This window comes from Cavia porcellus, unplaced genomic scaffold (assembly GCF_034190915.1).
Source record: "Cavia porcellus strain 051 isolate PalLab524CR breed Dunkin Hartley unplaced genomic scaffold, mCavPor4.1 scaffold_8, whole genome shotgun sequence".
Lineage (NCBI taxonomy): Eukaryota > Metazoa > Chordata > Mammalia > Rodentia > Caviidae > Cavia > Cavia porcellus.
This window is the reverse complement of record NW_026947491.1, coordinates 75,884,295-75,896,958: the sequence shown is the minus strand read 5'-3', so window position 1 is coordinate 75,896,958 and position 12,664 is coordinate 75,884,295. Positions and strand designations below refer to the sequence as shown.

The window sequence follows — 12,664 nt, the reverse complement described above, 5'->3', positions numbered from 1 at the left end:
TTACTGAATTTTCAGTTGCTTAACTCTTAAAAAAAAGCAGAGCCTACACATAATTTAGGATGAGTATGGTCTTTATATGTGGACCAGAACTTTTAGAATGCAATAGAAAGAAGGTAACCACATGACTAATATGACATTTTTTCTATTTCACTTCTGTTATATCTTAAAACAATGTTCAGTTTTGATAAAATATTAAGACTAATTTTAAAAGAACTTAGCTTCACTCTCATTGATATTCTTGCTGTTTAGATTTGTGATATCACTGCCAAGGATCAGTTAGCAGCAATTCTCTTAAAAACCTAAGAAAGGTATCTAAGCAAAGGACGAAACTGTTTATGTGTCATATTATTTCTGTGGTATCAAACTGAATACTAAATAAATATTTGTTTTGAAATTTTATTAACATTAATTTTGTTTTATAACTTACGAGACACGAAATTATATTGGCTTTTGCCAAATCAATTAAATTTTAGATAATGAAATTAATTCACAGAAAGCTAGTGATTATATATTAACCACTATATTCAAGGAAATTCTTACATACAGTGATTATTATAGAGGTCTATAGGTACTGATATAAGCAATTTGAAAAAAAAATCTATTACTCTTTACTTACTTAACTCTTCAAGAATAATTTAAATAGCTTCCAAAATATATCCAGTAGCATGAAAGACTTATTATAAAATATGAAAAATATAATAAATGTCTCCATAAAAATAAGGAATTACATGACTGTTTCACTTAGCAGAACGTAGTTAGACAAAACTTCAGCTAAGAAAATTGAATGTGGCTATTTAATAATGATTTTCTTAGTTATTTTCATGTAGGAGGGCAAGTTTTACACTTATTTTTTTTATCCAATTAATTGAATCTAATATTTATTTTGCCAACCTATTTGATGCATTTTAAAGTCAATAGTGTACTCATATGTCTGTATTTGTGGTTTAGCCAGAAAATAGTTATTTCTTTAGGTATGGAAGCTTATTTACAAGAATAATAGCAGTCCAACACATTTTATAATAGACATTTAATATTTTACTTTCTCACTCATTGTCGATGCCTTCTTTTTATATTTTTGGAAAGGAATGCTTCTTGTATTAATGCATATAAGAAAAATGTCATTTGTCTCTAATAGATATTATTCTTCTTTTATCTTTCCATTGTTATATTAATTTAGAAAACAAAAATTCAGGTTTAATACTATAAAATGTCATTTAATCTGATTTGCTAGATTTGGAATGCATGATGTGAATAAGCGGATGTAATAATAAATGACTTCATAAATTTTTGCTTGAAAAATTTGTAGAAGTTTGTGATAATTATTTCAGCAAAAAATTAAAGGGTCAATTTTTTTAACATTCATAAAAATGTATCTAAATCACTTATATTATTTTATGATTATTATTTTACTAGAAATTCTTGTAGTAGTTTAATTCAGACAAGATCTTGAAAATACAATGTTAAAGTTAGATTTTCTTCAAAGACTTCTTTACTTGTCCCATAAGTAAATGCAAATATTTTCTAGCCTGAAATAATCAGAATTACTGTATTTTCTACTGTGACAACAGACAATATAACCTACCTTTTTGTTCCTCTCTCCGTAGGTGCATATCTTTTACCATATTTAATACTCCTGATGGTAATAGGTATTCCCCTTTTCTTCCTGGAGCTTGCTGTGGGGCAGAGAATTCGGCGAGGCAGCATTGGTGTGTGGAATTACATAAGTCCCAAACTGGGCGGGATTGGATTTGCAAGTTGTGTAGTAAGTTTTCTGGTGTGGTGTATGCTATACTATTTCAAAGAAAATTTGGAATGGAATGATTCATAGCTAAATGAAAGCCCTGGGTGTGTCTCCATGCAACTCTGTGATGATGTTTTAATGAATACTACTGGATTATACAATAATACACAATACAGGCTATAAATATTGTTAGAGTGCTGTTGTGTTAATGCATGTTCTAAGTCCTATGGAAAGACATTAATTTTAAAGAAATGATAACATCTTTCAAATAAATACAGTGAGAAGAATTGTTTTTAAAATCTAATGTTACGAATTTTGTCCATGCATGGAAGAAAGAGCCAAGGAAGGTTTGCTGTAATGGTATTATTTTGATTTGGTGTAACCATTTTTGTTTTGCAGGTGTGCTATTTTGTGGCTCTCTACTACAATGTCATCATTGGCTGGACTTTGTTTTACTTTTCTCAGTCTTTTCAGCAACCTCTCCCTTGGGATCAGTGTCCTTTGGTGAAAAATGCATCGCACACTTGTAAGAAATATACAACGCAGTATACTTTTATTTAAAAACCATATGATTGATAAAGGCAAAAACTTCTCAATATCTTTCTCTTTTAAAATAATATGGAAAAATCTTTCACCTTTATATCATAACAGGCACTTCCTTCTCTTTTAGGATTGGTGTACTATTCGAGATTAGTTTTACTAATTCTAAGTTACTTGTTGTGTCTATGACATTGTGATAAAATACAAGCTGCCATTGTAAGTTTTTAGAATCTTTTAGTTTGTACACCTTGATTAATAATGTAGAGTTTTATTACAACCTACAAAGAGGTGATAAAAATAACCTCTTTGTAGGTTGTAATCAAATACGTTTATGTCTTTAAATATTATTTTATATTTAAAATCCTAGAATATAAAAAACAATTTCCTATAGAATAAACTGAGCTATGTAGTTTAAGGCTTTCTAGTAGCCATATTTAATAAAAAATGCAGAAATGTTTTACTCAATCCAATATATTTGAAGCATCATTTTAACACATAATTGGATTTACCAATATTCTTTAATAATATTTATATTATAATATTTGCAATATATTATATATTATTTTTAAGCTATTTACATAGTTTGATATATTATTAATATAATATAAATATTTTCAATATGATGATATTAATAGTGCTTGAATTACTTTCATGGAGTACATCTTTAAATATAGTTTGATCTTACATTTATAGCACATGGAGTCACTTTGGGCTAGGCTTATGTCAAAAGTTCCATGCTCCTTGGGCATATTTGCCAGTGCTGCCCAGGTGTTAATCAGATAACTGAAAGTGCGAGGAATGACAAACATGATTTGTTTTATTTTCATGTGACGCTCACTTCTGCTTACTTTAGAAACTGGTAATTAAATATGAAAGAGTACAGATACCTTTTGGTGTGTCAAATCGCTCTGTTGAGTTTTTTGTTTTTAAATCTTCATTATGATTTTTAAATGCCACTGTGAAATCGCAGTGTTTTTCTAGACCTAAAAACTGATTCATGGGTTACTGGGGAAAAATCTCAGTTATAGCTCCTTTAGAGCCTGAGATGACTGCGTTGTCTTTCTCTCTCCAGATATAGAGCCAGAATGTGAAAAAAGTTCTGCCACCACCTATTACTGGTACAGAGAAGCACTGGACATTTCCAGTTCCATTTCTGAAAGTGGAGGCTTAAACTGGAAAATGACCGTCTGCTTGCTGGCTGCTTGGGTCATGGTTTGCTTGGCGATGATCAAAGGCATTCAGTCTTCTGGAAAAGTTAGTATGTTAGCGCCCCTCCTGGTTCTTCTAACTGACATTCGCAGTGCACCTTCCCCAGGTGTTACAGTTTCTGCACAAGCTGCTTGTAACATTGCATTCTAGGTGGTTAAAAACTGGTGAAAAGTGTTTATAAAAGTGTGTTTAAGGAAAGGACATAAATAAAGATACAAGTACTTTACAGCAAAATTAAATTTATTTTATAGTTTTCCCTTATTTCAACACAACCTTTAAATTTTTGTGCCTACACTTAAAAAGTTCTTTCTTTCTTCTATTTATCTGTTTAGGTTAAATGATTCAGTTCTGTGATAACCAGTTAGTTCCAAAAGTGGAAACTGGGGAAAGTGATAGAATGAGAGAAACATTCATTTTGTCATAGATCATTCACTCTTCTCTGCTGTAGATACCCTAAGGCACACTTGCAGAAATAATTTTAGAGTAGTATAGTGGTTTTTTTAATGTTTTGAATATCACCACGTAATTATGATAATCCCATCAAGGAATTCCAAGCGATATAAATGACTAAAGACAATGGCAACCAGGGCAAATTGAAAATTTTAAGAGGATGTAGTTGAAAAGACCTTAAGTAAAATCTGGACACCTTGGTTTCCTCTGTTGTTGCTTTGAAAGATGCATTCAGAAAATAATTATTTCGTATGTATCTTGCATTCATCATACATTTGTTTCATTATCACTTTTATTGTTCTAAAGCTTTCTGCATATCTTTTTACTGTTGGCCTTTCTCTCTGTCCCTTACTATTCTATATGTGATATTTTAAAACAAACTGTGATCGTAAATTTTTTCAGGTTAACTCATAGTCATAGCCCAGATAGAAATAATAGTAGTAGTAATAGTAACAATGAATGAGTACGGTAAAGATGATTCTGACAATTATTTGTGCAGCAATAATGATTGGAAACTAATGCATGTTTAATTCCTCTGGGTACTGATAATTACTTTTATGTTTTTAAAAGTAACTTTTTAAAAAGAAATTGTTACACTCAGATCCCTGCATTGTGAAAAAAAATTCAATAAACTATACAACTTGCTCCAAGTTTCATGGAAAGTAAGTTCTAGTGTTGAAAATAAAACACAGATATATTTATATCTGGAATCCATGTTCTTTTACTGAAGTTCTATAATCCATGTTCTTTAACTACTGTATTTATTACTACCAAATAATACATTTATTTGGTGGGGAAGGGACGCACAGAATTACGTCTGATGTTTGATTCCTGTTACTTTGTATTTAATTAAAAATACTGAAGGCTTTTAAACTTCTAAATTATAATTGATTTCACATTTACCTTCTTGCAAGGACCACTGTACTATGTTTTGTTGGAAAAAGTAAATATGATAACACATCTGTATGTTTGTACGTCTTTTGTAGATGTTATTTTATTTAATTATTTAACAAGCTCATACCATTGGTTTGAGTGTACATTCTATGTGAGATCTGCTTTGCAGTCTGATTATAAATAATGGAATAGATTCTTATGCCATATCTAACCACAGTGATGTGATTCCTAAAGTAAAAGAAAGCTTATCAGCTGTGGTTAGCCAAAGACATTCAAAATCCACTATTCTCGAGTTGTTTTACTATCATGTTCTGTTCCTGTGCTTTTTCTGAGTCCTTATCCTTATTCCTCCTCCTTATTTATTTTTATTAATATTTATTAACAGATTAAATATGTATGTATTTATGGGGTACAGAATCAGTGTTGCGAGTTTTGAGCACAATATGGAATAATTAAATGAAACTCACCTATCAAGCACTTCAAATATTTAACATTTTTAATGATAATATTTGACACTTACTCTCAGCTAATATTGGGGGTGTTTTTCTAATGCCATGTGGTATAAATTTATTAAAAAATAGAATACAATTTATACAATAACACAATTTATTATTATAAGGCTGTAGGGAGTTTATGGCATGTGGGCAGATTTGAAAGAAGAATATGTACAGATGGAGAAAAAGCATGCTGTGTAAGTAGTATCAATAAAAATAAATATCTAAGTCAGCAATTCTCAGTCCAGAACAGTGAACAAAGCACTAATAATGGATATTTAAGCACTAATAACTGAAAAGCTGTGTGTTCACATATCAAACAATAAATGCCTCTAAGCTGACAGTCATACAAAATCAGTGCAGGGAAATAATGCCAGGCTCATCTGCATAAACACTTCCTGCAGGATTTAACAATTGAAATAAAAATATGAATTAATTTCTTGTTTGCTGCATCATAAGACAGGCACAATCATGCATATACAGACGTTACTGGAAACTTCAAGAACTGAAAGAGGGTTACGGTAGCATCAATGTTCTTTTGGGATTTTATTGAAATTTTAATTTTCCCCTTTTTCTATGGAGAACAAAAATCTTAGCCCCACATGTAACTTTCAAATTATTCAATCAAAAGAATAAAGCTGTTCTGTGTGGGTTATAGAGAATTATAATCCAACACCAGGGGTTGTGCAGGGTGTTGTAGTGGTTTCAAAGAAAGGAAACAAAATTAATGGTCTCAGTCCAGAACTCAGCAACACTGGGAGGGTTCAGAGGATGCAGGTAGTACCTGTTAAGGTAATGCCTGCCCGGAGATGAAGAGTGGAAATGAAAACCTGTAAGCTTTCTTCTAACTTAAAGATAATATATATATATATATATATATATATATATATATAGATAGATAGATATTTTTTTTTTTTTTACTAGTACTGCATTGTCATTGTTTCTACAGTCATGCTGCATACTTTGAAAACATTAGCTTGGTTAATTTATCAGCCAGATGATTTGCATTGTATCACCATTTTACTACAAAGTCAGTAAGCTTAAAGGAATAATTGTGCAGAATTAAATAGACAGTAAGTGGCCAAAAGAGATAAAATTAGGAAACAGCGTGCTCAGAAAGAATGATTCTGAAAATGTGTATATAATAAACATATCCCTAAAAGGAGACAATCTAAACATTTTCTATATGTTCTGTATTTTTCAATAGTTTAGCAGAATGAAAATGTTTTTATACATTTTTTCAACAAACTAATTTCTACTACTGTTTATTTACTGGTAAAGGTGTTTCAGTTATCATGGCTATGATAGTCTCTATATTTCAATAAGTACAGTAATAGAAAGTAGGAACATATTTCATGTTTCCTTTCATATATATATTTCATTTTTGGAAAATGTAAGTGTCCTTCATTCTTTGTTTACTTATTTAATAAATATTTATTAAGCACTTGATGTGTGCAGGAAGCAGATCTGATTCTGGAAATATAGCAGTGTACAAAGTAGAAAAGACAATTGTTCTCTTTTTTTAAAGTTTTCATTTTAGTGACAGAGGCAAGTAAACAACAAATTGATGAAATGATCACAGGTATTAATGTATACAGTAATATGCAATGTCTATAATAATGTATATAATTATATAATTCTGGGTCACATTGTATACAGGAATGGTGTGTATACCTTGTTATATTGAATATGACCTATTTTTGATGATGATAGGCATTTTTTTTTTTTCTGGCACTGGGGATTGAACTCACGACCTGGTGCTTGCCAGGCAGGTGCTTCCACTTCTGAACTGAACCCCTGGCTCTATGACATTTTAAACAATATTATATGGCTGTCTATTTTTATATAAGATTAGAGCAATATGATTAAGTGCAAAGAATTTGTGTTTAAAAAGATTCCTCTGGAAAGTGCTGACTTTATACATATATTTTTAAATCTTGGAATTTAATACTTGAATATTTTGTGTTTTTACTTGCTCATGAAAGAACAGAATTGAGATTTTGACCTATTTAATATTACTTGTTTAAAATATTGTCTGTAATTTTTCCACTCTATATGCTTTCCTTTCCTTTTGGGAAGCTATGTTAGAATCTTATTACTGAAGCCAGATTAGTGTATTTAAGAACTCAAAACTGCATTTAATCAATAAATGAAAATTGAAATAAGTTGATAACATAATTAATACGTACTTTTAAGAATGCTTCAGAATAAATATACCTTCATTTTTTGACTTTGGCTTTGTTTTGGTTTTAGGGAATTTATAAAGAAAGAAAAAATAAGTTCTCTTTTAATGTTACTTTGGAATTATGCCAGTGATAGATGTGAGAACATTAATAGGCCACTCTCTCTGCTCTCACGAAAACCATAATTTAATGGTTCATGCAGATAATTACAACACAGTAAGTACAGTAATAGAGTCAAATAGAAAGTATGTAATAGCATAAAGACTGTCACGAGCATTAACCTGGATTTGGCTGAAGGTTTCACAGAGGAGGTAGCTTTTGGGTTAGAGTTTGATGAGTCAAGAGAAGTTCACCAGAAAGCTCAGAGGGAGGTCACTGTAGACCCAGAAACAACATGTGGAAAGCCCAGATAGTGCTGAGCGCTCCTGTGTGACTTCTACATATTAATTTATTTAGTTCACGGGAAACAAACCATGAGATATAAATTGATAGTAGGTATTGAAGTTAGCTGCGGACAATGATAAAATGATGAGCTCTTACTCAACAAAAACTGAGAAACATTTGAGGAGTTTTAGAATGGCACAATCAGATTCTGGAAAAAGTTGGAGGTTGGGTTTCTGGTTTGCAGGCCATAAACAGGAAGGAATACAGGAAGTTGTTGTGATAGTACAAGCTGATGTGTCATTGAGGATGTGAGATTTCTGTGGTAGGACGGATTTGATTTGCTAGTCAGTTGGTTACAGGACAAACAGAAGAGGGATATGGTAAGAGTGTTTTAGAACTGTCTTCTTTCATTATACTTAATTTCAAATTACATTGAAATACAGAAGTAAAACATATGTATAAAACAAGTAAAAATACAAATATAGATAGGTGTATTTGTATTGGAGAATTAAGAGTCTATGTTATTTTGGTATATAACCTTCATTTTTTACTTTTCTTTTCTTTTTTTGGTCTTTTTCGTTTTTATCGGTACCAGGGATTGAACTCAAGACCACACACTTTCAAGGAAGGCGCTTATGCCGCTGAGCTAAATCCCCAGCCTTTCATTTTTTACTTTTAAAGTTAATAGAATTAGTGGAAATTTCAGTCATTTATAAGGCAGCAAGTTTGAGTTTTGTTTTAAAAAAGCTACAGAGGTAAGATTTTGTGCAAAAAACTCATTCTTCTGAGTGACTCAAAATTTGTGAAGAATCACAATGGGTATAGCTTTAATTTAAGGGAAATCAAGGCAACTGACATTTAAAGAAGCAGAGAGAATGATAAAAGAAATACCCCATCTGAAAGCATTTAGTAAAAAGGAAATCAGTAAATTTATCTGAAGGCCTATAACAAAAGAATTTTAAAAATTTGAGATATTTTAAAATTACATTTTGCCAAAATTAAATTAAAATAATTTTTAAACATTGATTTTAATGTGATGTGGTTTTTTCCATATTAAGGGTTTTCCTTAGGATGCTGAAATATAACTGCTAAGCGGGAAGACTGGAGTACACAAGTACACATTGTCGTACTGCTTTATATCGTGTGTTGTTATTGGATTCAGTTTCTGACCTGCCGGAGCTGTTCTCTCTGTGACAGTATTTCCTCTATTTTTTCCTTCCTGCCTTCATTCCTCACTCAGTTACATATCATTTAGCTGGACATTTTGGCCAGTATGTTATGTATTTTTGATACAGGAGAGGAAGTGCTCTTGCCCTCACAGAGTTTCCATTCTGACAGAGGGACTGAAGATAAGTAAACCCCAAAGTGACATCATTTCAGCCATGCTAAATATTGTCAAAACAAAACAAGGTGATGTTATTGATTCCTTGGAGCACATTGGTGATATTTTAAAGAAAAATGTTTAGGCTTCTTTTGGAGGGCCAGGGAAGACTTCTCAGAGAAAAAGAAGTTGAGATTTGACTAATAAAAGGAGCAAGTTTACCTGCACATGGAGAAGAAGGGTGAGCTCCTTATACTCACAAGACAGCAAGGTCTGCAAGGTAGAGCCAAGCACCTGACCGTGGTGGAGGGGGCAGACTTTGCGTACAAGGCTTGGGAGGCCAGAGAAAACAACTTACTTTCTTTTCCGACAGAACTGGAAACTTGTAGTTAGGCAAGGAATGACTGAGCCTACTGATAGTTTGAAAGGTAGCAGAATATTGCAAATAGTCCAAGACTACTTCTAGATGTGGGGCCATTTTCTGATGTAAAGAGAACAGTTTTGGAGGAAACAGTTTGTGTCTGGACCTGAAAAATTTGAGAGATCTATTAGGCTTCCTCATGGTGATTTCAAGAGGGCAGTGAATATCCAGTTGGGACAGACCCTTCCGTGATTACTATTTGCTGAATTCTTCCAGTGAGTAATAAAAATTACTGAAGCAGAAGATAATACATTTACATTATCAGTTATTCAAGATGTAGAATAGACAGTATATGACAACTCTAAGTTTTATAAAATCAGAATGAAACTTTAGCTAAATTAAAACTTAAAAAAAAAAAAAGGAATTTGCCAGGGAGGCAGTCTTATTCTTTCTGTGCTTTTTTTTCTGAGGAATCAACAATACTCAAGCTACATCATACTTATGGACTGTTTCAAAGGAGATTAAATAATAATTAATATTGAGTTTGTCCTCACACAATGACATATTATTCAGCCATTAAACAGAAAGAAATTTTGTCCTTTGCAGCTACATAGGGATAGGATTGGAAGATATAAAGTGGAAGAAGCCTTCAACACGAAAACAGAGAGTGCAAGTTGTTACTCAAATGTGGAAGCTACAGAAATGGATCTCTAAGAAACAGAAAATAGAATAGTGGTCACTAGAGGCTGGAAGGGCAGGGAGGAGGGGAATAGAGAACAAATACCTACACACATTTAAGTAGGAAGAGTACATTGCAGTGTCCTGGCACAACGGGGTGCTGGTAGCTCACAACTATTTATTGCGTATCTCAAAGTAACTAGAAGGGCTTGCAATTTCACAACCCAATAAAGTTATTCTATTTAGTCATTACTCAATGTATATATGTTTTGAACTGTCACATTGTACCCCATAAAGATACATACTTATGTGTCAATTAAAAATTAAAAGTTTCCAGTTTTTCATTATACCACATATAGGATCTTAAGTCAAAGGCAAGAATACAAACTATTTTTAAAAGATACCTTTACAAGTCATTAGTAATATTTTTAATTGTTCGCCAAAGAGTGTTCACATGTAGGACAAAGCAAAGTCTTAACCATTAAAATACTTGTAACGTATCTTACCCATTTTATTTTTTGTTTTTCTTTGCAGATTATGTACTTTAGTTCTCTGTTCCCATATGTGGTACTAATATGCTTCCTAATCCGAGCACTGTTTTTAAATGGTTCAATTGACGGCATCCACCACATGTTTACTCCTAAGGTATGTAACACATTTCTGTGTAAGGCGATCGGAAAATGATTTTTTTTTTTTTTTTTTTGGTTAAAATGTCTACATGGTTACATTTGAGAACTTATATCTAAAATATATGTTTTAGGCTTTTAAATTATATTAATCTAGAAACATGAGAGTTTTTTTTTTATATATATTTGTAGTTAAATACGTGTCTTATATTAAATGGACCACTTTGGTTCTAGAGTAAAACCATGAGTGATTAAACTTCAAAAAACCTTCTTTTATAACAAATTAACTTTTAATCTTTATATTAGCTTTTTTTTGGTGCCAGAGATTGAACTCATGACCTTAGAATTTTTAATCTTCACTTACTCTCTCCCCCCTGTTTCAGTGGTTCTTAATCTTTTTGTGTCATGAATTCATTTGGAAAACCAAAAATAATTCTTCCTAAAGAAAAAAAAATAGTGCACATATTAATTTGTTTAGTTTCTCTGGAGATTGATGAACAAGTCACCTAAATGCATTATATTCTTAAATGTAGTCTTATTATATTCTTAAATATTGTCACATAGAAAATCAGTGATTTTTTAAATTTTTGAATTATTTTTAGGTTTTGTATCTTCTGAAATAAAAATTATAGTGATTAGCTTGGGAGCTTTTGTTGATACAAATTTAAGAATATTCTAAACAACCTCTGTAGAAGGATGAAAATTTAACCTGATATTCAGTTTAGTAAAGCTGAACTCAATGCTGTGTGTATAGAATATGTTCAATTAGCACTGAGGACTTGATCATAACTTAATGCTTTGATTTGCTAGGAAATGAAAATGAATTATAGGGTGTATATATTTTTGTTATTTAGTGAAATGAAGTTGCACATCACTGTTGGTTTGCTAGTAATCTCCCAGGCAGATACAAATGTACAGAGATACAGGGTACAATTTGAAAATTAGAACAGAGTTTGGAAGTCGAAAGGTGAATATGTAGCCAGTGTTATGCTGTGAATCGGGCAGAAGGACTTAGCTTCTGTGGAATTCTTTGTTACTCCTGCAGCTCTCTTGATACCAGGTAAAAGAAGCTGTGGTCTTTGCCTGTCTGGTGCAAAGTGGGTTTTCATTTTATGGCAGCAAAATGCCTACACTACCATGTGGTTGTCTTGTCTAGTTCAAAAGTCTTGCTTAACACTTAGTCCTTGGAACTATTCTACTAGAAAGGTAGTTTAGATTTATAAATTTCTACTTCATTTTAACTAAAATGTCTTTCAAATATTTACTATCAATTTTGGCTGTAATCTTTCATGAGTTGAAGACAACCAAATTCTATCTGAATTTCTGGAATACATCCACTTCATAAATTGGCAATTACATATGGCATGATTAGAAACATTTAAGGAGATATTTTAGAATTTGATATAATACTTCTATATGCTTCAGTATTTAATCAGTAGCATAAATTAGGATTTTTAGTAAAGAATAAGTATTGCTAATAGAAGACTGAATATTTTCCTTCAGTTCACTTTTCACTAACTGTTGGTAAGATTCTGTGTCACATCACTCTTGTTAGTGACAGTAATATAAAAATGATAGCATAAGTAATTTACCTTGAAATTTGCATTGTTTACACAAAGGAAGTAACTAAGCTTGTAAAATATGCTGAAACAGCTAATAGAGGTTTTAGTTCAGAAGTTGCAGGCTTTATGAATAATGTCTTTAATAAATAAGTTTTTTCTGCCATCTAGTGGGTAAAATCAGGAGGGACAGCTGAGTTTAGTGTAGAGATCCATTTATCCTA

At 31.7% G+C, this 12,664-nt stretch overlaps 1 protein-coding gene across 1 annotated transcript in view; it reads left to right on the top strand.

Moving 5' to 3' along the window:
- Slc6a15 (solute carrier family 6 member 15) overlaps positions 1–12,664 on the top strand; it is a 56,818-nt gene that overhangs the window by 24,495 nt on the left and 19,659 nt on the right. Inside the window, exons 3-6 of the mRNA XM_063255229.1 lie at positions 1,605–1,762; positions 2,141–2,267; positions 3,354–3,535; positions 10,790–10,900. Coding sequence (XP_063111299.1) covers positions 1,605–1,762; positions 2,141–2,267; positions 3,354–3,535; positions 10,790–10,900 — 578 coding nt within the window. The remainder of the gene's footprint in view (positions 1–1,604; positions 1,763–2,140; positions 2,268–3,353; positions 3,536–10,789; positions 10,901–12,664) is intronic.